Source organism: Cynocephalus volans, chromosome 1, assembly GCF_027409185.1.
Source record: "Cynocephalus volans isolate mCynVol1 chromosome 1, mCynVol1.pri, whole genome shotgun sequence".
NCBI classification, from domain to species: Eukaryota; Metazoa; Chordata; class Mammalia; order Dermoptera; family Cynocephalidae; genus Cynocephalus; species Cynocephalus volans.
In genome coordinates, this window is record NC_084460.1 from 218,911,124 (window position 1) to 218,938,142 (window position 27,019).

The 27,019-nt window shown below is 44.7% G+C and overlaps 1 protein-coding gene across 1 annotated transcript in view; it reads left to right on the forward strand.

Annotated features, from left to right (window-relative positions):
• KIF5C (kinesin family member 5C) overlaps positions 1–24,171 on the forward strand; it is a 139,982-nt gene extending 115,811 nt beyond the window's left edge. The window contains exons 16-25 of the mRNA XM_063110642.1: positions 4,606–4,794; positions 8,140–8,257; positions 10,501–10,577; positions 11,692–11,801; positions 13,772–13,873; positions 14,062–14,122; positions 18,504–18,575; positions 21,086–21,190; positions 22,902–23,118; positions 24,065–24,171. Coding sequence (XP_062966712.1) covers positions 4,606–4,794; positions 8,140–8,257; positions 10,501–10,577; positions 11,692–11,801; positions 13,772–13,873; positions 14,062–14,122; positions 18,504–18,575; positions 21,086–21,190; positions 22,902–23,118; positions 24,065–24,171 — 1,158 coding nt within the window. The remainder of the gene's footprint in view (positions 1–4,605; positions 4,795–8,139; positions 8,258–10,500; positions 10,578–11,691; positions 11,802–13,771; positions 13,874–14,061; positions 14,123–18,503; positions 18,576–21,085; positions 21,191–22,901; positions 23,119–24,064) is intronic.
• The last annotated feature ends 2,848 nt before the right edge of the window (positions 24,172–27,019 follow it).

The window sequence follows — 27,019 nt, forward strand, 5'->3', positions numbered from 1 at the left end:
ATTTTGCCTCATGGTAGTAAATTAGCTGCTGTAGCACCAGTTATCACACTGTTTCTCAAATTCTACATCCAAGACAGGATGAGCTAAAATGGCTGACTGCTCTCATCCAGGAGGGAAATATATCCCAGAAGTCCCCAGTAGGCATACACTTATACCTTGTTGGATGGAATTGGATCACATGACCACCCAAAAACTGCAGGGGAAGCTGGGAGAGCAAAGGGGACTAGGATTATTATAATTGGCTTAAACCAATCAGGATTAATCCCCTGGGGTTGTACACATTGGTGCTGTTGATAGCAAGGAAGTAAGGGAGGTGGGGAGAATGCGGGTGGTATAAAGTTGTCCAGAAGCTAAGAACAGAAGGAAAAGAGAATAAAAATGTTGTCAGCTACGATCGATTGACAATTTGCCATAATATAGAAAGGCCATTGTTTTCATTAACCAGAAAAAGAGGTTAGAGATATTTTTTAAAATAGCTTTATTAAAGTATAATTTACATAAATAAGCTACACATGTTTAAAGTGTACAGTTTGAGAAATGTTGACATGCGTACACTCATGAAATGATCACCATCAGTAACAAATGAACGTATCCTTTATCTGCAGAACTGTGTGGGGCTATTTCTGGTCTCTCTGTTCTGTTTCATTGATCTAATCATTATGCCACAATGTTTTGATTACCGTAGCTTTATAATAATACAGCACCGTGCACAGAGTATTCATTGATAAATGCGTGTTGATTTTATCAAGTTGGCAAATGGTGTTATAGTGCTTAAATTCGTCCTACCAAACCCCTAATACCAAGTTCTTTGAGTTTAGCCATTTTACCTTTAAAGGCTGAATTCTACATCAACGTGCTTAATAGCGACACTCAGGTTGTGAGTTGGAGTTGTTAAATACTGGAAAAGGCTCCCAGGATTAGGTTTCCATTTATAGACTATTTCTGGGAAACAGAAATAGTTTCCTGGATGATGTAACAGGTTTAGGCTTAGAGTATATGACCTCTTGTAAACTTAATCATTCTTTCATGGAACCTCTGTTATAACTGAATATTTCATGAATCCTTGTGAATGAATCTAATTTTAGCACAGACTTCTCAGGTACTGTAGGGTTAATCCTATTAAGCTCCAGTTTGGTGATTTTATGTTTGAGGATTTAATTTTTTGAACCATACATTGGTTTTAAGCAATAAAATTCTGACGTTGGGTGATTAAATGGCTCTCACAATATGAAGGTGGAGTTGATTTATGGGAGGTTGGCTCCTGCTGCTGATAACGATAAAGGAGAGCATTTTTATGCTAAGTTCTAAAATAGAGCTGATGAGAATGCTAATGAAATCAAAGAGTGTCTGGGTGCTTTGGCATTAAGAAAGAGTACCTTTGGGAATCTAAAGTATGATTGAGATTACTTTTAAATATTCAGTTGGATGTTTTTAAGATTATTTTTGGATTCCACACATTGGATGCCCTAGTTCATTTTATTGATATCTTTCACTTATAGATCATAATATTCTTAATCATTCTGTTTCTTCCCCTTATAATTCTGATTTAATCAGAATCACCAGGACAATATGCGCTAAAGGAGGAGTTTTATGACTTTGGCAAGTCACTATACTTCTCTGGGCTTCGTTTTCCTAATTGGTAAAATGACAAGATGAGCTCAGATACCATTACATGACTTCTACGTATATTTGTTTTATTTATCATTATGGGAACAGGCACTTTTCTTACTGGTTATACTATCAATCGATATGGTAATTCTTTTGATAGGAAAATAAGAAGATCAAGGAAATCTGTTTCAGTGATTTTGTGTTTTTGTTCCTCAAATCCTATTCAGTTCCCACAAGTTCTCTCCTGGTAGGACTTTGGGGAAAAGATGTCTGTTGGGGTCTCCCTCAGTCCTTAGTTCCAAAATACGACAGATCTGAGCAACAGGAAACAAAAAACCCCCCCATATTTCCTCAGCTCAATCCTGTCTTGAAATATTTCCAGAGTTCAGTCATTATCTTCAGTTAACAAAACAAGGTGAGCCCAGTAAATGACAAGGTGAGCCTGGTGTTAAACTGGTCCAGGTTTATCAGTGAGCCTCCTCTCTCTTTATGTACCTGTGTCACTGGGCTAACGGAAAACAAAGATTTCCAGCAATCTAGCCACAAACTGAATAGGAAGATGAGGGAGAGTAAATGAAATGGATTGGTTTGGCTGCCTAATTTTCTTTTGACCCATGCTGACTTCTTTTAGTCCCATCCTGACTTTTAGACGTTAGAACATGAACAGTCACTGTACTTACCTTTTACTTGGCATAGAAATGGCAGTAGTTCCTCCCCTTGCAGGGCCACTGTGTTTTTGAGAGATGGGGCTAGGTGGAGGTGACTCCTCTTATAATCAGGTAGAAATGACCGGCTGCATCTTCCCATATGATTTCTTGGTGGTGTGGTCTTTTCTCCTGGATTGGTCGTTGGTGCTGGATCACATGGTGTAGTATGTACTGCTGGAGGCATTGTCTGACCCTGGGAGCGTTAAGCAGCAAACTCTGATTATTCTTTTTGAAATAACAGTGTACTGGAATTACTGGAAACTTGTAGACATGAAACCACTAACTACCTGAATTCTGCAGCTGTAAGAGATTTCATAGTTAAAAACCATTTGTTTGGGGTATTGTTTTTTTCCATCAAGCATGGACTCAAAATCTCCTTTTAGACATCCTAGGATGAGAGTTGGCTTCAGAAGTTTTGGTCGGGTTTGGGGGAAGAAATGTCCAGCTGTCACTGTGGAGGAAGTCCATGGTTACATGTATATTTTTACTCTTCCCCAGCTTACATGTGATCTGGGCACAGAAGACAAAGTTTTCTGCTCTGACAGAGCTGCAGGAGAGGGGCTTGTTCTCTTCCCAAGGTACCCCAGCTGCAGGTTCAGCAGCGCTTTCCTACCCGGAGCTGGTGTAGGCTGTGAATTCCATATGCAAGAGATGCGCGTTCCTTTATCTTTCCATGGAATCTGGACGATATATGGGATATACCTGGTCGGGTGTAGGGAGGTGTTTCTCATCCCTCTTTCATGTTGGACCAATGATAAAAGCTTTTCTGACCCAATGCGAGGTACTTCAAAAAGCTTGTGGAAAAATGGAATTGAAACATAATGTGAATCTTCCCATGAACCTTTGAAGATCCCTCATATGTCCATGCTGTTGGGTTATAAAAAGAATGTGATGAGGAGTGGTGGTGGTGGGCAAACCATTAACAGTCAGAAATGTAGCTGGCTTAGCAAGGACCTCCATTAAGGCAGTCAAAAATTGATACTTGTCGAAATTCTTGCTGTTAACATAGATTCTGCATTGTGTTGATTGACGCTGGAGTCATTTAACAAATACTGTTGTTGAATTTAGAGGCAGGTTCACACCAAGTTACAGGCACTCAACGTCGAGTACTTCGTATTTGCTACCAATTTTCAAGGCTGATACCTTGTTCCAATCTCTCAGCTCTCAAATGTTTACTGAAAAAAATAGTTATATGAGTTAATGACAGCTGTAATGACAAATGTGGGCAGTTAGAGTGTACTATGGAGCATCAAAAAACCATGGTTGGAGTCCTCGTCTTAGGACCAATTGAATCCCGTGTTCTCGGGCTGGATTCTGGACAGCGCTCTTTGTTTTCTTCTAGGTGCTAGGCTGCCCTCTGGTGGTTAAAAAAAATACACGCACCGTTACTTCCTCATCTGGTCAATTACCCTTCAAGACCGTGTTTACCTCTCAGCAGATGGGATTCTGTCCCAAGTATCTTGCTTCAATTTTTGTTTTTACTAGACCTCTGTAACTTAGAAACCAAATATAGATCATGCAGGAATGCTGGCTGTCAGAATGTTCTCTTCCAAAGGTGGATTTAGACTGTTGTTCTCAGATGATCTTAAATAATGAGCTAGATTGCTGTCTATTTGGAAGGGGCAGGTGTGAGAGGCAAGGAAAAATAGATTGGTAGTGATTAAAAAGTCATGAGAGGAGACCTTTATTAAGAGGGGCCTTTGGTAATGAATGATACATTCTTATTCATTAGATTTTCTATTTAATTGAAGAGTATATAGAGAGTCCTTTTTATTTCAATTCTTCCTTGTAGAAACATATTCAAGGCATTAGGTTACTTCTCTACCTGAATAAGCAGACTATGATAACATAATTGAAATTTTGATTTGAGTTTCTGTAAGGATTCAGGGTCACCTTTAGGAACATTGGGTCTTGCTCCTGTTATAGAGATGTAAGGTGTAAGACATTGAATGGAATACCTCTTAGAAGTTATCTCCTTTTTAAAATCACCAGTGTTTTTCTTCTTGTGATGTCATCTTGTTTATCCTAAAAATCAGATATAATTAAAAACCTGGTTAATTGAGGATTATATTTAATAGAGATTTTCCTTTGAAAGTTTCACTTGAGGTTTCAGAGAACTTGGGGTTGAATGTATAGTACTTTTCAGAGAACATTTTTGTCTTGCTCTGTGATTAGGGATTCTTAACCAGAAATCTATGGACATCTTAAGTTTCCGTGGACAGGTTTCAGGGGCACCATGAGCCTCTGGAAATCATAGGCAATGTTTGAGTGTGTTCCCTCCTGTGCTCAGTTGGCAGATGTGAATGGAGTCATTGAAGAGGAGTTCACTATGGCCCGCCTGTACATCAGCAAGATGAAGTCAGAGGTCAAGTCCCTGGTGAACCGCAGCAAACAGCTGGAGAGTGCCCAGATGGACTCCAACAGGAAGATGAATGCCAGCGAGCGGGAGCTGGCAGCCTGCCAGCTGCTCATCTCCCAGGTGAGCGACTTTTCTCGTCATTTCATACTCTTGTCCTCTTGAGATCTGTTCCCTCCATGACCTTCCTGGTGCTGATGGTGCGGAACAGGGAGAGTTAACAGCCTTTGCTTTACATAAACATGGCTTCCCCAGGCAATGACAGCCTAGGTTTATTCTTAAAGCTAGATTTTGCTGTGTGAATTCTCTTAAGTATCTTCCCTTTTCAAAGGATCTATCTATCTATATCTGTCTATGGATGGATAAATAGATAGATAGGGATATGTAATGAATGGACAAGATTGAGTGGAATCTTTAAAACTCCTATCAGCTAAGGCAATATTCCTGCATCTTTTAATCTCTACCACAGGTCCAATTTAATCTGGAAAATTGGGAGCTACTGCTACTACTATTACTATTAATAGTATTACTAATAGTAGTAGCAGATAACATTTTATTTAGTGTTTACTCTGAGGCACACACTGTGCTATGGCACTTTACATGCATTTTCTCACTTGATCTTAAGAAAAAGTCCTGGTAGGCAGATTTTATTATTGTATCTCTTTTTCAGGTAAGGGAACTGAGACTTAGATGAAATATATTGTCTAAACACATACAGACAGTGAATAGTAGAGCTGGGACTTAAACCAAAGTGTGTGTGGATCCAAAGCCCACATCTTCAGGGGCTTTTCAAGCCCAAGGGCACAATTCATTTGCCGAACGAGTAAGGCTGCTCTTCTTCCCATTGAAATGGCATTTTCATTTTTGTAAGGTTGTTTCAAAAACAGTAACCCAGTTTCTGGGCTGCCACTGGTATCGGAGTGTGGTATTTGGGTTTGAGGTTTCTGTGAGTGGTCCAGTTGTGTGCGGCTCACTGCCTTATGCCAGACATAAAGCAGCCAAAGTCATTTGGAGGAAACAGATACCAACAAGGATTGGTGTGTCAAATCATACGAGAGACAGGCAAAAACGTACTTCGTTCTGGTATGCCTTTAAGCATAATAATATGTAATCATAGAAACAGCTTCAACCTCCTTGTCTAAGATGGAGCCACAAAGTTCCATTTTATAAGTAACATAATAAGCAAAAATGTATTGCAGAGATTATTCAATGCTGGTGTGTGATAGTGAAATTGATACATTCATACATTGTCGGTAAAAGTATAGTTTGGTTAGTCCTTCTGAAAAACACCTTGAAAATCCAAAACCATCAAAATGTAAGTATATTTTGGTCTTGTAATTTCACTTATAGTATGTTTCATAGGTAGTGAGAATAAAAATTTTTTATTTCATATGGTATTAACATTTCCTGATTAAAAATATTAAAAGCTTATATGCAAAGTGTTGAGTGCAGTGTTATTTTATATTATAATAAAAATAAATTGATAGAATAATACCATAAAGTTACATGGAAGAATATTATGCAGCTCTTATAAAAAGTCTATAAAACCTAGCTATTTGGAAATTATATAAAGTTAAGTGAAAATGAAAATGCTGAGTTGTATCTATTGCTGTGCTTCACAACTTTGTAAAAATGCATTCCTATAGATAAGACCAGGAACATAAGGGGGAAATAGTTGATAAATTAGCAGTGGTTTATGGGTGAAATTTATACAACTTTTCCTGGATTTTCTTTATATCTTTATAATTTATAATCTTCATAATTATATATTTATCATTTATAAAAAGACATTTTTATAATTTATACAAATCGAGGCAAAAAACGATAAACTTTAGGGAACAGTGCGCCTACAGTGTGAGTTCTAGATCACCTGTGAGACCAACACCACATGCTTTGGGCAGTCCTGTCCCAACAGCCGGAGGCTGAGGCCAGGGTACAGAGGCCCTGCAGCCTACAGCCACCAACTACTCTTTCTAGCCAGACACACCAGGTCCATGTCCAAGTCCCTTCTGCACCCTCTGTGAACTGGTGGAACCAATGGGCTGTGTCAATTGTAATCTGTGTAAATAGGTGGGGAAGAAACAGTGCTGGGCCTGGGTGTGGACTCAGGCCTTTAGAATAGGGAGTTTCTAGGTCCTGAGGACTTACAGTGTGGTCTAGAAAGGGATGTGGGTTCAGGTGGGCATGCTCCCTAGGCTTATGAATTCTTTGCTCAGTGGAGTGGGGTGCTGCCAGAGAGGGCCCAAATGGGGTGCTCTAAAGTGTGGGGCCCAGGACTGGAGCCCCCATTGCCCAGGTCTCAGAGTGACACTGACTTTGAATATGAGAGGAGTCAAAAATATTAGGATATTTGGGGGTTAAAGAATACCTGTGTTAGAAATTTCTTCCTACGTCAGTGACAAGCACAATTTTCCATTAGGTGTCATTTTGCACTCTGCTACAATCTACTCAAAGCAAGGGATTTAGTCATCATTTCCTGGGGTTCAAAAGTAACAGAAACCTTGGCTCTTTATTTTCTGACTTGATCTGAGGAATCTGACAAAATATTTCCAGCTAAAATGCTATCTTCTTTGTTTACACTCATCCTCTTCACCAAAAGCTATGCTTATAAAATGACTGTTCCCATTCAGTTGCATTTTCCCAAGAAATTATTCATTATAGTTGAGTCTCCAGGGTGTTCTGCCTGAATGTGAGCTCCCCAGATCTGGAGTGGGGAGTGTTCTGCATATTTTCATCTGCCTAGAAGTCTCTCCTGTTCCTGTTTAGCCAACAAACTCCCATTTATTCATTTATTCCACTGATATAATTTATTAAGCACCTACTCTCTGCCCACATGGAGCTAACAAGGAAAAAATAGACAAGACAAATTATGTAGAAGTTGGGTGCTGAAAGAGAATGTTGGGGTCTCAGTGATAGGCGCTAGCCAGGACACTGTGTCGGGGGGTGGGCAGTGCGATGGTCGGGGGTGAAGGGAGCTTCCCAGGGAGAGGAAAATGTAAAATGCAAAGTCCTTAAGACAGGAATTGGTATGTTTGAGGGACAGAAAAAGAAATGACATAGTGTTTGAGTTGCAAAGACAGAATCCAGAGGCACATGTTCAAAGAACAAGGCCCTCAGCCCTGCACATTTCCCCAGCCCCTTCCTCTCCAGCATGCTTTCCTATGAGGATAGAAAGCTTGGGCTTTGGGATCTCACATTAAGTGGATGGTGGGGAGGGTGTGGCATGAGCAGTATGTGGGAAATGAGCAGAGAAGCACATGGAAGAATCAGAGGACTGTCTTGGTCCATGATTCCAAATCCTGAGCAAAGAGCAAACTATGCACCATTTGGTGTTGGTGCTCAGAAAAGGAACACAGGAGCTCCTCTTCTGTTGTGTTATCACATTGTCCCATCAGAGTGTCCCAGGTAAGCCTGGGTGACCACGTGCTAGTCATTTACTCTTCCTTTTGCTCATTTGCTTGCTGAAAGCATGAAGCCAAGATCAAATCCTTGACAGACTACATGCAGAACATGGAACAGAAGAGGAGGCAGCTGGAGGAGTCCCAGGACTCACTCAGTGAAGAGCTGGCCAAGCTCCGGGCCCAAGGTGAGACTGATTACTTTGCACTTTGCAGGTGTCAAGCACTTGACCTAAATCAGACAGTCTCTAGTTGGCTGGAGTCATGATGTTTAGTTTGCTCAATTAAAGCATTTCTAGGTCTACTGAAAACAATGGCATAACTGAAAAAAAAAAAAAAAAAAAGAAATTTCTAGAAGACTGCCCCCACCCTGAATCTGCCCTTCTTCCAGTTTTCCCTCAGTCCACCCAACTGCCCAAGTCAGAATCCTCCCTCCCACCCCACCACCTACCTCTGTCAGTCACCAAGGCCTGTCCCTTCTTCAACCTGCCAGATGCCCCTCTAGTTCTTCTCACTTCTGTCTTCACTGCCACTGTCCAGGTTAATTAAGGACCATGTCTACATCCATCTACTGAGGTGCCCACCCCAGTCTGCTCTGGACTGTGCTACATCCCAAGGGATGTTTCTAAAATTCAGATTCTATCTGGTATCCAACCCCATGCCTCTAACCCTTCCCTGGCATCTTGTTGCCTGAACTTGTACCATGGCTTACTGGCACCATCAGCCCTTCAACAAGCACTTCCCTTTGCCAGGCAATCTCTGACCTTCTTTGCTTAGGGATGTGCATGACACATAGGAAGCAATAAATATGAATAAGTAGAAGCAAACATTCAAGAGAGGTGACCAGAAATGCAAAAACTAGGACAGGATTAAGAATGTATACATCATGCTATGTGAAACCAGAAAACACTTGGTGGGTTGCAATGAAAATTGTCCTTTCGGAAAACAATTTGAAAATACGTATTAATAATTGTAACTTTTTTTCATACCTTTGATCCTTAAATCTCAAATAGTCATTGCAGAATTTTTGATCAGCAAAAACAAAAAAAGAAAAAGTAGGAAGCCACTTAAATGTCTAACAGTTAAATACTATGGTACGTTGTTTGATAGAACATTTTTTTCACATTGGAGATGAAATACATGAAGGTGTGCAGCAATGCTTATGATACATTGTTAGATTAATAATGATACGTAGTTTTATCTTTACTGTGGTTATAACTATGAAAAATGAATGTATGCTTGTGTTCCTAGAAGTTAATATTTAAAATAAAAATGGTTTTGATAGGGTAGTAGGATTGGCAATGACGCTATCCTTTTTTATTTTTTTTATTGTTGTTGTACAGTTATTTGCTCATTAAATACATTTTATTTTAGATGCCAAAGCAAATTAAAAAAGAAAGAGAACATATCACCCTGCTATAACCTTATCACATTTTCTTTATGCCATGATGAATGAATGTTAGAAATAGAATGTGCCATCAAAAACTGGACGCAGAAAGGAATTTTTCTCTCTTGTACATGATTTTTTTTTTTTTTTTTTAATGTGACCGGTAAGGGGATCGCAACCCTTGGCTTGGTGTCCTCTGCACCATGCTCAGCTAGTGACCGCACGGGCCATCCCCATATAGGATCCGAACTGCGGCGGAAGCGCTGCTGCACTCCCAGCACCGCACTCTCCCGAGTGAGCCACGGTGCCGGCCCTCGTACATGATTTTTGCAGTGGTAGAAATACAGTGGAACAGACTAGAGAGAAATAAGGAATTGCTCCCCCTGCCCCCCACCCCACTTCCCCAGTTTGGGCTGCCCTTCACACCATGTGCCCAGGGAGCTCCACGGATCAACAATACAAGGAGACAGGAGGGTCATGCGGCCCCGCCCCAAATAGGGGGCCTTCCTGTTTCATCTTGAAAGGGTTATGTTATATTTCTATTTCCCTTGTTCTCATCCTTCGCTTATGTTTTCCTGCTCCAGAGTCTTAGAGAATGAACAGCTTGCCCAGGGGAGGTAAATTAGCTTTTTCTGGAACTCCAGCAATGGCATGAATCCAGGTGTCACCCGACAGTCACAGAGTGCTTTATAATCTTCAAAGCATGTCTATGTACATGACCTGAGGAATCTCTCAGAGGCCAGGAGGGAGACAAGTCCTCCACGGTGGGAGGTGCTTTAGAGCCAAGTTTCAGTTCTAGGGCAGCCTGCTCACAGTCAGCACACCCCAGCCCTATTGCCACTCTTCCCTGGGGGCTCTGATCCAGATGACTTAAGAAATGGTGCAGGAGTTCTTCACTGGCGGTCTGTTTCTTTATGCCGTGGTTGTAATTGGTGATAGAAGCTAATATTTCACTCTATGGCCATTTCTCTTATTTTTTATTTTTGCTTTTGGGTATGAGTCCTGCCAATTAAATGTTAAATCATCGTTTAAAATTCAAAACAGAAAAAATGCATGAAGTCAGCTTCCAGGATAAGGAAAAGGAACACCTGACGCGGCTGCAGGATGCTGAGGAAATGAAGGTGTGTACGGCCGCCCCTGCCACCGAGCCCGGTGTGCCTCTGATGCATTTGAACTGGATTTTGTTGCTGTTCTAGGAAAACCTGTCGCCTTCAGACATGTGCAGGCAGCGTAGGAAGGAGAGGGAGGGACCCTTGCTGGGCACTCAGCTGTTCTGAGTGTGGCCTGGCTTAGAAGTGAGGTGACCACAGAACGTCCAGAAGCCCTGAGACGTCCGTGGATGGTGGTTATGTCACGTTAATACCTTTGTCTTCCCTGTTCCTGAGGAAGAGAGAAAGGGCAGCACCCCAGTGACTGCATGGGCCACTTTGTCGGGGTTAACTTCTGAAGAAACGTCCACCCTTCCTTTCAATAGAAGGAAACCTCTCTCTTCAACCTTTGTGAAAAACACTCCAAATTTGACTTTCCATCTTAAACATAGAAATCTTTATTTTGGTCACATTTCGAACAGTAAAGGAAAATACAGGAAAAATGATTGGCAAATAAGACTCTTAAGTGAATAAAATGAGATATGAGAAGATGTAGAATTTTTATTAGTTTTAGGCAAACTGTGAGCCTCACCGAGCAAAAGCCCGTGTTAAAGCCATGCCCACGTGTGACCCTGCTCCAGCCACAGAACACAATCACGCCTTGCCTGGACAGCGGCTCTTCTGTTTTCAGAATACTTTGGTGGAAAGGCCTCCTTTGAACATTACCATAACCTGTGTAGTGAGCAGGGCAGGGGCTGTTATCTCAATTTTACAGGTGAGGAAGTGCCACTCACACAGGGTACTTGGCTTGTCTGAGGTCACCCGGCTAGTAAGAGGTCCGTGTCCTCTGACTGACCTGGCTAGAGAAGCCTTGTAGCTCAGGTGATTTTAGAAGGTCAAGGGGAAACTTTAATTAATTAAAGGACTAATTTGCTGCCAGGGTTCACTCAGTTTTATAACAGTCCTTGGGTTTTGTTGTCCCAATAAAGCCAGGTTGGGTTATGGGGACACAAGAGCCAGAAATACTCCCAGTTTTAGGATCTGACATCTGAGGGATGTGGGGTGGAGGTGGACACAGGTACAGGGCTGTCACAGAATGGCTGAGTGCCAACGAGTGGTGACACATCTCTCTTGGCCGGGGCTGCAGAAGGCGTTGGAGCAGCAGATGGAGAGCCACCGGGAAGCCCACCAGAAGCAGCTGGCCAGACTTCGAGATGAGATCGAGGAGAAGCAGAAAATCATTGATGAGATTCGGGAGTGAGTCGGCCCTGGGTGCTTGAAAGGGTGTGGGGTGGGCACGGCGTGGTCCTCTTGGGCTGACGTGGGGGGCCCCGTGGGCTTTGTGCTCTGCCATAGTGACACCGTGGCTGGACGTGCTGCTCCTGAGGCCCATGCCCCATCTGGAGCTGAGCCTCCTGGGGCTCTGGCATGGCAGTTGGCAGGCGGGCACAGCTGTCTTCCTTAGTCCCAGAGAGGCAGGGTTACATTGGCAACTTGGCTGGGCAGATGTGTGCCCCAGTAGATAGGGAGACTGTATGTATGAAAATATGAAAAAAAAAAATTGGTCCTGATTCAGGGGTTCCGATAGGTTTATAAACACACCCCAGAGAAGACAGCACCCACCACCTCCTTGCCCCAACAAACACAAGTACATGCTTACTGGGCAACTCCAGCCACCTGGTCACATGTGCACACATCTTAGGGACCCACGCCCTTACATGCCTGCACCCTCAAAAGTGCCAGCAACCCATCAAAGGTGTCAGCACTGCCACCAGGATGGCATTATTGCTGTTTGTCTCTGGTGGCACTTCCCTCATGGCCAGACTCCTGCCTTGTGGAAGCCTCTGAGGAGCCTCCCTCCCCCACTCCATGAAGCCCTTTCCCTCCTCCTCTCTTACCTTCCCCCCCCTCATTAGCAACACAGAAGTCACCCAGCTGGAAGGTGCCTTTGGGACCCTCTCCTTGGGGTTCTAAACATTTTTCTGCAGTGGATCCCCTTGGCTGTCTCTGAACCCCTTTGCAGAATAATATTTTTAAATACTCCAAAGAAAAGATGTAGGATTACAAAGAAAACCACTTACACTGAAATACAGTTCCATCCACTGATACCCTCCCCCAGGGTCTAGACCAGAGGTTCCCCCCCCTCCCACTTTCTGGAAAAGAAGATACAGATTTCTATATGGCAAGCAAGGTGAAATGGTTTACTTACGGTCACATTGCTAATAGGAATCAGACTGGAGTTAGAGTTTAATTCTCGAGACCACTGATCCAAATCTCTTTTCAGTGTATGTAAGCTGCTTGCACAGTGCATTTGCATTTTGAAAGAGGAGAATGGTGACCGAAGCAAAGGCCGATGGGCGCGGTCCGGACTCTGCGCACAGTGCACCTAAGGAACGCACTTTGCGTCCTCTCTACCCTGCTCCTCTGGGCCACCCCCATGCTATCACTCATGTTGTGCTTTCCCCTTCAAGCGTGTCTCATGTTCATTATTCTGATTAATCACCCTCAAAACATTCAACTGGAAGGGAGGGGGAAGAGAGAGGGAGAGTCGGTGAGCGAGGCAGTAGGCGGGACTGGACGTTTCCTTAAGGGGACTCTAGGCTTTCCTTCTCGTAGTGTGCAATCTGTTCCTTTACAGTCACTTAGGCATGGCCACACAAAATGTTTTAGGAGTACGGGGCTGACCAAACGCCCCCACCAGATGGCAAGTTTCTGTTTGCAGCAGAGCCCAACTCTCCACTTCCTAATGCTTCTCTCTGCACGCCCTCTTCCAGGCTCCACAGAGCAGGACTTGGGAGATGTTTTCAGAACATCTGACCAGCGAGGAGGGAAGGTTGAAATGGCCAAATAAGGTTACCTGGCTGAGTGCATGCCGTTGGCAGGGCTGGATTCTTCAGCAGGATTCTTCTGACAGGGCTTTTTTTCTGTTTCAAAATATCAGTCCTTTTCCCATCTCATTATTTTTCCCTGGAGGCTCTTGCACAGGCAAACTATAAATACATCCTCAAAGCCTTTATGTATCATGACTCTTAGATGCTCCCCAGAAATTAGTTTTTACTTGGGCAGGGAGGAAGCTGTGAGGTTTTTCTCTGATCTCTCAAAATCCTCCAGAATTGCTGCCTTTATTGTACAGAACTAATAGGTCTGGAACAGAACCACGGTGTTAGCTGGATGACTCAGAATTTCAGGCTGATGTGGAATATATTGCTTTTTCCTCTCAATTTCAGTTTGAATCAAAAACTGCAACTAGAACAGGAGAAGCTCAGTTCTGATTATAACAAGCTGAAAATAGAGGACCAAGAGAGAGAAATGAAGCTGGAAAAGCTCTTGTGAGTGCACTCTAAATATTTCCTCTCATCCCTGTGGTATTCTGGTTAGACTGAGCTCATTTAAAAACAGACAATGGCTATTTGTGTGCTTGTTGGTTAGTTTCGTTGATTTATCTGTAGATGCAAATAGTATCTGCTTAAATCTCTGATTCCCCTCTGGTGGTTTATGATTCCTTTCTGTTTTTTAGATTGCTCAATGATAAAAGAGAACAAGCCAGAGAGGACCTCAAAGGGCTGGAGGAGACAGTGGTATGTTGTGATTTTCCCCAATTCATTTCAGTGTCAAAGACCAGAATAGTTTGTGATGTGTTGGATTATTTATTCTAAAATTTTATCTCTGTATATCTTTCTTGTGTATCATTTTAGTCATGAAACATCCTGTGGAAAAGTAGGATATGTAGAATTTATTCCCCAGCTCTTGACAGAATCAGTCAATTCACCGATCCATCCATCCATCCTTAGAGCTGCAACCCTAGAGCCCTTGATCAAGATCAAGAATTAAACTGAATTGCAAGTCAATGCCTATAATTTTGCAGCCTTTGCACTTTGAAACTTCCACTCAACATTCGACAGATATTTACTGAAAACTACTAAGGTCTGCATTCTTCTAGGTGCTTGGATATACAATAAACAAGAGAGATAAGACCCCTGCCCTCATGAAGCTTACTTTTAGCTGGGGGAGGCACAGTACACATTAAGGAAGCAAAACATGTGTTCCATTAGGTGGTTATAGAAAGTGCAGACGGTGCTTGGGGACCCATGAAGAGGTGACATTTGAGCAGGAACTTGAAGCAGGGGAAGAAGTGAGCCATGGGGATGTCTGGGGGAGAGCATTCCAGGCAGAGGCAATAGCTTGTGCCAAGGCCCTGAGGTGAGCCCATGGCTGGCTGAGTGAGGGAGGGATAGAAGGTGGCCACAGAGAGGTAAAGGCTGGAGTGGATGCAGGCCAGGTAGGGCCTTGAGACCTGCAGGGTTTGGGGCAGAGGAGTGATCGACCCGCTTGCCTTTGGAAAGGCTCATTCTTTGAAATCCCAGTTGGTTTTCTCTGTCCTGCATCTGGACCCACTGGCTTCTTCTCCTCTGGTCGGCTTACAGCTGCTGCGAAGGGTGGCTGCCTGGCTCTGAGCATCACTCCACACAGCCTGTGTCTCAAGACAGACCATTCTAACATCATCTGTCTATCAGGTGAAAATGTGCACACACTTCACGTGATGCCACAACAGGGAGAAACGGTTATTTAGACACAGTCATACATTTTGGTTCTGTTCATGTGCCCTGTGAGTCTGTGGGGGACTGAGCCCATCTCCAAGAACCTGGTGATTCCTGCTGGAGCTACGTGGTTGCTTAAGCCCTTGGCTAGGACTCGTCGTTCCCCAAAGCCAGGGAGAGGGAACGAGGGCACAAGCCATTCAGGACAGAAGCAAGAGACCTGTGTTCAAAGGAAGCTAGGCCTTTCGAGTGTGGCAGGGAAGTCTGCAGGAGGGTGGCTACAGGGGAAGCTGAGACCAAGCCGCGCAATTGCTTCATCTCCATCTGTGTTACCAGACAAGTGATCCTGCAAATATAGACAAATATAGAATTTCACAGAAATATTGAACATGAGCATTTTGCTATATTCCCACCAGCCAGGGATAAGTGATACTTCAGGACATTTTCTTCCTTTCCCCCGTGAAGTCTCATGCACTGTCACCCTGTCCTGGCCTTTCCACACCCATATACACGCTTGCTCGCTTTCACCTCCCTCTCTCTGTCACCCACACCCACAACTCACTCACATGCTCCCGCACACACATCATTGCACTCATGGTGGCTGACACACACCACATAGTCCCTCCCTCACATGGCACACTGCTGCACTCTCATCCACACGCCATGGTTACAATGCACACACATGCACACACTCAGTGCACGTCTGCACACACGTGCACAGGGACCCTCCCCACACAAAGTCCTGCTTGCTCACGCACACACACCCACACTGCTCACTCACGTGCTTTCTCATGCTCACTCTTGGGCATGCTGTTGAAAGGATACTTAGCGCCTTCTTTTGCCTTTTCGGAGGTTTGACTATGTCGTTTGAATGACTCATTTTCCTTGCTGGCCTCCTCGTCTCTATCCACTCCTTCTCCCGCCCACCTTCCTGTGCGCTCACTCGCAATTGCACGCACATGCAGATGTGCACGTGCACACTCTCATACATGCAGTGTTTGCCGTTTTGGACTTGGATGTTTTCATTCAGCCTCGGGATCCTCCCCACACTGTAAATGTCCTTCAGCAACAGGCCAACCATGCTGTGCCGGGCACAGGGCCCATTCTGCCTCCTTGTATGGGTGGGCGGGTGGGAATGGAACCTGCCACCCAGGGGCTGAAGCCTATGCAGCCCATGGCAGGGGACAGTGGGGAAAAGGCCCACTGGCCGTCACGGTGTGCCTGGGCCCCAGGCAGCCTTCTTGCCTTAACAAGACACCATCTGGGCTCTTCCTGCCGCATTATGGGCCTTGTATTGCCACCTCTCTGGTCTCACCCTAACTGACCACTGTGACAGGAAGCTAAGCCCTGAGCTTTTACGTGGGGTGCAGCAGCCTGTGTTGGGAAGAGATTTATTTGAAGGAAGCAGGTCAGTCAGGGAGTGGAGAAATGATCATGAATATGATGGAGGAAAAATCCTTGCCGCAGGAAGCCAAATGATAGTAGCCTAAGCATAAATGTGCATAAATATAATTTATAAACTATTTTAAATGTCCATAACTATCCCTCCACTCTGTTTGTTGTGAGTTCACCTAAAAACAAACAAAAATGAGAGAAAGTTGCCATCACTTACACCCCAGGGAAATGCCTGGCCCTTGGACAATGCGATGTGTCTTCTCTTCCCATTTCCCTTTGGCATGGTGGAGTTTTTCATGGAAAATATTAACTGTGATTACAACCCAGTCAGTAATGAAATCACTGAAGCAGGAGTGAGAGCCTGCAGAGTAGTTGCAGGCATTAAGGGGCAAGGTAGTGGGGACTGAGCTCCCTATGGCAGGGGCGTGGGGTGGCATGTCTGCATGAATGCCCACACTACCCTGCACCCCTGCACTGGCAGGTGGCTTAGCCACAGCCAGGTACGGTGTGCACATTATTCATAATAACAAGATCCATTGGCTTCCTGCAGAAAGTAATTTACCTCATCCAAGCACGCAATTGACTTCTGGTGCTTCTTATTTTAACACAGAATGGGACCTGGTAATAAGACCTTTAATTAACTGAGAACCTTTTTTTGCAAGACAGTGTTTCCATAGCTTTATAACCTATTTCTTCCTTTTTTTCTGTGAGCTTGTGTAAGCTGCATCCCTTGACATTCTATGTTGGAGTAGGTCAGTTTAGACAGATGAAAAGTTTAAATGTGGAGTTTTATCTCTCTCCTTTTTTATGGAAAGATATTTTACAAGGAGCTAATCATATGTCCTGTAGTAAAGACATGGAGCTTTGAACAGAAGGAGATAATATTTTGATTTTCTGATCTTTTTAACAGAGATCACGAGGTTTGACTCAGACTTTGCCTCAGCAATCCAATTCATAAGGGTTTATTTATAGAAAATAATTCAAAATGAAGAAAAATGCCCCCAAGAAGTTAATTATAGTAAAGGTGCAACAACAACAAAAGGAAATAATAAAAGCCTAATGAAGGAATGGCTTGTATGATATGAAATATGATGTGTCAATAAATTAACAGTAGTAATGTTTATTGATCACCTTACCATGTGACAGAAATTGTTCTAAGAGTTTTATAAAGATTATCTCATTTAGTCTTGACAACAGTGATGAAGCAACCACAACTTTTATCCTGCTGTTACAACTAAGAAAACTGAGACACAGAAAGGTTAGATAACTTGCCCAGGGTCACTTGGGTAGAAAGTCCGTGAAATGCCTGCTTTGTAAGTTCAGTGATGTAAAGCAAACAAACCTGTGGCCAGAAGAGGGGTAGAAACATGAAAAATGTCAGTCAATCAGGGTGATTCACTTTTAATTTAAACTTGTTGGTATTATATATAATGTTTATGTGATCAACAAACAAACAAAAAGAAATAAAAGAAAAAAGGAATCTCTTCTTTTTTTTTTTTTTTTTTTTTTTAAAGATGACCGGTAAGGGGATCTTAACCCTTGACTTGGTGTTGTCAGCACCACACTCAGCCAGTGAGCGAACCGGCCATCTGTATATGGGATCCGAACCCGGGGCCTTGGTGTTATCAGCACCGCACTCTACCGAGTGAGCCACGGGCCGGCCCAGGAATCTCTTCTGATACAGCATAGCTCCCTGGGAATTTTGAGAAAACTTTTGAATTTTCGTGGCTGAGAAAAAGAACGGTTCCCTTAGAGTACAGCAAACGAGCAGCCTTTCTTCTAGTTTCCAACTCATTGTCTGGGTTTCCACTCTCTGTGCCATGAGGTACTCCTGGTGAGGACACTGGGTCCGGGGGTGGGCACAGTGTGGTGGGCGAGTCACAGGAACTGCAATGGCACAACAGTGCTGATGCTGGGCTCGAAAAGCAGGTGTGGTTAAGTCTGGGATTAGTGATCTGCTGCCAAATGGATCATAGATTCAGTGTGTTCCCTCACTTAATTGGCATTTTAAAATCTTCTCTTCCAGTCTAGAGAGCTGCAGACTCTTCATAATCTCCGTAAACTCTTCGTCCAGGATTTGACCACCCGAGTTAAAAAAGTGAGTTCTATTTTGTTGGATTGGGACTGAGGAGAAAATAAAAGATGGACAGGAAGAATAATTTTCCATGGAAATGTCACTTGCTTAAATTGGGGCTGGCTATCCTTAAAAAATTAATTATTTCATGCCAGAGAATTTATTAAAAGAATGTGCTGGAGGCAAAAAATTCTTGGGAACATTTTCCATCTAATTTTTCCTTCTTAGTAAAAAGAAGTTATAAGTGCTTTCCATGGCCTTCATTTCAAATGGACAAATATTTATCTGTCCCCTACTGTGTGGAAGCCACTGCTTTTGATGCAGGAAAATCCAGAGCAGTCTTGCCAGCCACCATGGTCCTGAAACCTGGAGAAGTTAGACTGAGAGAACATCCTGTCTGTCTGGTAGGAGGCCATTAGGGGCCAGGTCAGAGTTTATGGAGTGCTTCAACATCCAGGGTCCTATTCCTCTTCCCAGCAACTGTGTTAAGTGGTGCTTAGTGCTCCTGTTTTGCAGATGTGGAGGTAGGCTCAGGTGTCAAATAACTTTCCCAAGATTGCACTCCTGGGAAGAGCCAGAGATAGGTCTGGAGTCCAGGTCTGTGGGATCTCTGAATCTAAGTTTTTTTGGTCCATATGCTGGATGCAGTGATCTCAGAGAGACTCTAATGGTGACTCCCCAGAGCAGCTTGCAGAGGTTTAAGGAAGAAATAAGAGAAGGCGGCTGCTCTTCAGAATGTTTAAAAGTGATGGAAGAGATGCAATGGCTGTATGCAGAGGTGTGTGCGTGCCTGTAAATGTGTATGTGTGTTTGAGTGTGGGTGTATGTGTGCACACGTGTGAATGTGTGTCGTGTGGAGGAACCAAGGGAAAGAAGTCAAAGTCAAATATATTAAGAGGAGGTGATATATGGAGTCAGGTCTGAGTGGGACAGAACTGATAGTGTGGATGGATGCATTAGGCTTGGTAAGGAGAAAGGGACATATTTTCCAGAGGGGAGGAGTGAAGTCAAGATGGAAGCATTTGCAAGGAACTACATGACTGTGGGAGGAAGTTGCCTTTGATGACTTGGATCTTCTCAGCTAATTTGGAGGCTCAGTCCTCAGTGAAGGAGGGAAGAGAAAAGGGAGCCCAGGGATATTAGAGAAGGCTCAGGTGGCTATGGGGGGATTTGCTGGGGATGAGTATGAGAGCTGAACAGTGGTGTGGGTGTCCAGCTGAGGCTCGGAAGCATGGGTTTGGCGTGGCCCTGACAGTTTGGTTCTAGTGAGTTCAGAATCCTGGAAATGAAAATACAAAAGTAGGGCAGAGGTTTCAAGGCCTGAATGGCAGTGGTCAGGCAGGTAGGTGGTGACCACTATCATCAAAATGCAAATGACCATGAAATCTGGACCAGGCAGGAGAGTGCGGTCAGAGCAGAGGTGATGGACAAGGGGATTAGAGAGAAGAAGGGTTCCTTCAAGGCAGGAGGTGGAAGCCGTGACCATAGGGAAGCTCTGGTCTGAGGAAAGATTAAAAGCTTGAGATCACATTTCCCTGATTCCATCATATAAAACTCTTTACTAAAGACCTACTTTTAGACCAGTGGTCTTCTGGCCTGCAGCATCAGCATCACCTGGGAACTTTTAAAAATACGTACTTTCTCATATCCCACCCAGATCCACTGAATCAGAGACTAGGGGTAGGGCCCAGCAACCCGTGTCTTAACAAACCCTCCTTTGGAGGATTCTGATGTAGTCTCAAGTTTGAGAACCTAATTTTAGACTGAAGAAATGCTCATATAGCCATTTTCTCAGAAAAAAGAATGACGATCTCTTTTGTAATAAGACAAAGCAAACACACTTTGCCATTTTTAAACTCCAGGATGTGTTTGAATCTATATTCCCCAACTTATCTCTGCCACTCAGCTTGCGAATAGTGCAGTGTTTTTGCCAGTTTCGAGATCTGATAAATTTCAAGAGTTTACCCTGCACCCAGATGCTGTAATTAGTTTGAGACAGATTCATTTCATGGAATTGGAAGCTGAAGGGACAAGCAGAAGCCATTGAGACTTCCCAGTGGGACCATGGACACTTGCTTACAAGCTTGGTGACTTGTTACCCCCTCCTGATGGTTGAAATCAAATTTAGGTCTTGGGTTTATATTTTCACACTGGTTTTTCTTAATGAGTTTTAGAATGCTTTCTTTTGAAAAGAAAAGTCTCTATTTACCCGCATGCAAGGGAGAGGTGTATTTCACTAAAGAAAAATCATGTGTAACTTTCAAAAGCAGATTTGAAGGGTTTTTTTCTAGCCTTCTAAAAAATAGCTCCTTCTTATAACACTTTTGACACCAACCCAGGAAATTAATTAGGAAGTTTGTTGAGTCTAAACTTTATTTTTGCTTTCAGAACACTCTTCGGTGAGACTGGGTTTTTTTTTGTTTGTTTGTTTGTTTGTTATTTAAAGAAGGTTTAAAATATATCATTCACATTTTCCTGGGGCAGAGGGTGGGTGGTGTGACAGCCTGTCCTGTTGACCCCTGGTGTTGACACAGAGTGTGGAGCTGGACAGTGACGATGGAGGGGGCAGTGCCGCCCAGAAGCAGAAAATTTCCTTCCTGGAGAATAACCTGGAGCAGCTCACTAAGGTTCATAAGCAGGTAAGAGGGTTCTGCCAGCTCCTTCCTGCTTCCCCTTCTCTCCTGGAGAGAAGCCCCAGTAGGTTTGGCTGCAGTACAGAAGGCTGTGACATTGAAGGAAAAAGGACTGTATATCGTCAGAGAACGGGCATGCTGGAAGGGTTCTTAAAAATCCTTTGGTTCTCACTGACTTCCCTTATATAAAAAACATTTTCTTTTATTGATGCAAAATATAAAGAAGTGAGTTTGAGCTCTCTGGGATTTGGAGAGTGAGGTGTTCAGAGTCCTGTATTTTCTTCCTGTCTCCACCCCTGACTTTAGACCCCACCTGGCCTAGGTATCTCCCATGACACCTCTGAGGCACCTCTATGGATCCGAAGGCTGCACAGAATGCAAAGTGGATTCATGTCCCTTATTTTCACAAATGAGGAAGAAGAAGTGACTTGCTTCGGGCATGGATGGGAGAGCTGGGACTGGAACCAACAGCCTCTCTCCTCTGTTCCCCTATTCCTGGCAATCTTGGGTGCCCCATTGGATCCCTGGGATGCCCTGGCATTTGTCTAGAGTGACAGAGAGTGATAACTATGTCTAAGCCCACCAGTGATTTCAGCAGATTATTTGTCTTGGGTCTTTTCTGTTTAAATGCTGGCATGTCCATGACTATTTCCCCTCTTTGGGATCTCGGATGTGATGGAAATGGTCCAACTTTTTGGACCACATGGTCAAGAGAATGTCATTTCTCTTTTGACTTGGTAGCCTTCTTCAACATTACTACTGATGGCATTTTCCCCAGAGGGAGGATGACAGATTCAGCATGATTGAAGTCATTCAGACAAATTGCTGATGAGAAATAGAAAAGCAGAAACTGCCAGGAAACTTGAAACAGGGCTCTGACATTCATTAATTTATTCATGATTTCAACCAGTATTTATTAAAAACCTACACTCCATGAGGCAGTGGAGCTGGTGCTGGAGTAAACCAAGTGGGTTGGACCCAGCAGAAGCTCTCTTTTGCATAGCACTTTCTGATTTTCAAAGTAGTATCCTTGTTTCATAGATGAGAACCCTGAGATCTGTGGTGGTCACATGACTTACACCAAGTCAAATGGCCAGGAAAAAATAGAGTTGGCACTTGAGCCCTCTCTTGACCCAGGGCTAGACTGTTGCTGCTTAATTGTGGGTCTTGGGTAAGAGGAAATGAACAGAACCTTCATTACCTGTTAGCTTTCGAATATATTGCAAAGCTGGGTCCAAACCACATACCAGTGTACACAGTGGGTTCTACATGGAAGGAGGCCCTCAGAGAGCTCTAGAACATGCATGTTTTTCACTGAATGCTTTTAACTGCTTTAAATTTCTCAGTCTTCTCCTGCTAATGTCCTAGTAGTAAATTTTCTTACATTATCACCACCCCCCACCCCCCAACCAAAAAGGAAGTAAATCCTGCCCCAAATTGTAGATGTCCTGTGGCTGGAAAGGGCTTTTATTTTTATATCCCTCCTCTCCATTCCTTGCATCCATGAACTATGTGTTTAGCAAATTGGAGTCCCAGGGTTTGGGATTTTCTTTTCCTTGACTGCTCAATGACTTTATGGTCATGTGGGCTTTCCAGGACGATCTAGCAGGGGTGCTGGTTCAGCTGCAGGGCCGATTCTAGCTGCTCTCACTTCCCGTGCTCCTGACGCCAAGGCCACAGGCTCCCTGGTGGCTGACACTTTCCCCTCTCGCCGCAGCTGGTCCGGGACAACGCGGACCTGCGCTGTGAGCTGCCCAAGCTGGAGAAGCGGCTGCGCGCCACCGCCGAGCGCGTCAAGGCCCTGGAGAGCGCGCTGAAGGAGGCCAAGGAGAACGCGCTGCGGGACCGCAAGCGCTACCAGCAGGAGGTGGATCGGATCAAGGAGGCTGTGCGAGCCAAGAACATGGCCAGGAGGGCCCATTCTGCCCAGATCGGTACGTGCGCGTGCGATGGCACCCGAGGGTCTGCCGGCTACATACGGCCACCTCTCACCCAGGACCTTGCTAAAAGCTGCCGGATGTGCCGGCCCATTCTGAACATCTCAAAGGCAGCGATGGAGCCTGCAGGACTTAGCCCTGCCTGCGCCCCACAGCACCCTGTGTGCATCCTGGGAGAATGGGAATGTCAGGCCCGGGTTTCCCCCACTGAGATATTTCTGCATAGCTGAGCAGAGAAGCCAGCATAGGCTACAGGCAAAGGTTTTTGGCTGTAAACAGAGATACACTCTTAGAAATATAGGAATGCACAGAAATTTCTCAGCAAGGCCTGAAGGCCCCTTTGTTTTGCACCTGGCGGGACCATGAAGGAACCTGTGTATAGCCAGAAGCTTTAGGAAAAGCCACTTGTAAGTGCAGGTTTGGAAATACCCTGGAAAGAGCCAGGCTGGCGTTGGTGAGCAGGGTGTGGTTACAAGCTGGCGGGGGCCTGGAGTTCTAGTCCCTTCAAGACTTGTATGGATATGAGCATTTTGCCCAAGTAGGAAAGGGGGGTGCTGCTACTGAGTCACAGTTCCCGGGATGCAACTATAGGAATACAATGTCTTAGGGAAGTTCTCTAAAGAGTCGTGAGTTTCAGGGGCAACACAGATCTCCTTGAAATCCAAGGGGACCTATGGATCTACCTCAGATAAAATAAAAAGGTCTTTGTTTCAAATTTTTCTTAGCCTGACTTAAAAATAAGCTAATTGATGTATAAGTTTTCTCTGCCCCAAAATATTTGGGTGCCCTGCATTTGGTAACTGTGTGGGTAGGAAGGAAAACCTCCCATGTTCAGAGAGGTCTGGTGGTTGATAAGAGTTGTAATGTTAGTAAGAATTGTGACCCTCAGTTGTCACATGTCACCTGAATGTCTGTTCTCTCTCCTTTCTGTCGTTGGATACAGCCAAGCCCATCCGCCCTGGACACTACCCAGCATCATCTCCAACAGCCGTCCATGCCATCCGAGGGGCGGGAGGCGGCTCTTCAAACTCCACTCACTACCAGAAATAAATATGAAGTGAGTCCCTGGTGTCTGGGATGGTTTCTCTGTGGGGCAGCCCTGGGGTGCATCTGCAGGCAGCCTTCTTGCCTTCCCAAAGCCCCTGCCTGGCCATCCCAGCCACATGCATGTGGACTTACAACAGATCAGAGACTGGGCCTACCCTCTTCTCACTCTAGAGACCTGGGGTCTTGTAGGTGAGGCCACGTGGGGCCAGGAGGACCCTGAGCCAGGCCCAGCCTGACCACCTCCAGGGATAGGTGAGGTGTGGTGAGGGATTCTCCTGAGCTTTCTTTTGTCTGGGGGGCTCTCCGCTGGAGCTGGCATCCAAAAGGGCATTCATTTTTTGTCAGCTGCCTTTACCCAGAGCAGACAGAAGTGGGGGGTTGCTTTATGTCTTAGGAACTGAATATAAAGAAAGAGCCAGGTAACAGAAAGTCATATTTTTATAATTATTGTCGCAACAAGTGGGGTTTTTAAGAATTGTGCTAATTTATATCTGGGTGGATCCAGACCACTCTTTTCTTGGAGATGGTAGTCTCTAAGCTTCTCTGCCTGCAACCCACATGCCTGACATTGTTCTACCAGCAGAAAGAAAAAGAAAACCTGTCTTTTGTGATTGAAATGGAGAAAAGAGGTTACTGGTTGGGTGGCAGACAGACAACTATGTGGTTGGAAAACTTAGTTCAGGAAAACTCTGACTTTGGACATGTAGCTAGGAGGAGGTGGCTCTGAATGTTGCCTTTACTAGGGAAGCTAGCTTGCAAGGCAGGTGGCATGCAGGGCGTGAGGCCACCATGATCAAGGGCAACTCAGGAGAGCAGTCATTACTGTTCTAGTCCTTTTGACATCAAGGTAGGAAGGTGAATGGAAGGGCCTGGAGTCTTCACTCAGGGTGAGATGCCAGCATTGTCAAGGCTTGGCCTGAAACTACAAGGAGAACGCTGGTGGCTCCCTCAGGCAGTGCCAAGGAGCAGGCCAGGGGCTGGTAGAACTAGTAGGAACAGGAGGGTGGGCAGCACGTCCACCAGCATCTGCCATATCCCAGATGGATGGATGGATGGGAAATGGTCTTGGTTATGAGCCACCTCATTCAGATCCAACCTCTGCTTTTGATCAGAAATAAAGTGAAATTAGGTGTTATAAAATAGCTTTCGATTGCATGTTGTCAGTTTTGAGAGAACTGGTAAGATCAGGTTGGGCAGCTTAGAGCAGAAAAGCAGAAGCAGTGGCTCCCAAACTTTGGTGGGTGTCAGTATCACCAAGCACCCAGAGGCCCAGGCTCCTGAGAGTGGGATAGGGCTTGGGCCTTTGTATATTTACGAAGTGCCCCAGAGGATTTTGGTATCCACCAAAGTTTGAGAACTATTATCCTAAAGTAACTGGCTTATACAGGATGGTGGTTTATTTCTCATGTAAAAGGAATTGGAAGGTGGTCTCTCAATAGCTGGTAAAAGAGCTCCGCAGTGACAATAGCTAGTCTCTTAACTTTATACTCACTGTCTCCAGCGAGTGCCTTCCTTCTCAGGGTCACCAAGTGACTGCTATAGTTTCATCCATAGTGCCTATGTTCCAAGTTTAGCAACCAGAGAGCAGACAGGGAAGAGGCAAAAGCAGCCATCCTGGATGAATCAGCTTCCTTTAAGTAGTCCTTCCAAAGTCCTGTGCAGTGCTGATGCCTGCAGCATCTGGCCAGACCTGAGGCAAATGGCCACAGTGGCTGGCTTTCATCTCATCTAGCTCAAACCCAGAGAAGCTGCCCCAGGAGCAGAGAGGCCAGTCTTTTTCAGGCCCCAGAACTGGACATGGAGCAGTACAGTGCAGCAAGGAGAGGACAAGGGATTCGGATTCAGCCAGACCCAGGTTCCATCCCCAGCCTTGGTGCTTGACTCCCCTGTGACCTTGGGCAAGTTGCTTGATTTCTTTCAGCCTCAGTTTCTGCATCTGTCAAATGGGATCAGGCATCGGGAGACTGTTCTGTATGTGGTTTAAGAGTGGATGAGACAAAGAAGGCTCTATTCTAGTGCAGTGATACGCTTGCTGTGGGGAGACAGACAATATAACGAGGTAACTGCAAGTAGTGGTAAGTGCTCTGAGGAAAATAAGAACAGGTTAATAGAATAGAGATAGGGGACACTATTTTAGAAGAGGAGGTGACATTTGAATTGAGAACTGAATGATGAAAAATGCTGGCCACTTAGCAACCTGGGAGAGAGTGGTGCTGCTTGCTGGAAGGTGGAATGAATGAGGTGTGTTTGAGGAATGACAGCAAGGCTGGTTAAGGCTGGGGTGCAGTGAACCAGGGAGACCATCCTAATTAAGGTTGTTGGGGAGGGAGATAGTCGAAATAAATAAAGCGTTTGAGGCCCAGGGGAGCAGTGTAGATTTCAATCTAAGTGTAAGGGACTGCTGGGGGGCTTTGGGCACGGGAGTGGTGGGACCTGGTTCATTGGACAAGACCACTCTTGGGCTGTACTCCAGAGAATGGGTGGAGGTGGGACAAGGAGAGTGAGAGAGCGGGCTCACCTAGGGGACTATTGAAGGTGTCCACTTTGGGAGGTACAGTGCTGAGCCAAGGTGGCAGCAGCAGAGGGCGAGAGTGATCAGAATCCACACTGTGTTAGTGCTAGATTCAGCTGTCAGGGCTTAGGGACTAGCACAGAGAAGAGGAGGAGGAAGGAAGAGAATAGATGTAGTTCCTAGGTTTGGGCCCTAACAACTAAGTAAATCCTGTTACCTTTTTAACCATGACAGGGAAAATTGGAGAATAATCAGGTTCTCTGTCCACCAGATGGCGCCAGTGGGGCATTGCTGAAACCCATCTGTTTTCTGAGACTGAGGGCAGAATGGTCTTCTTTT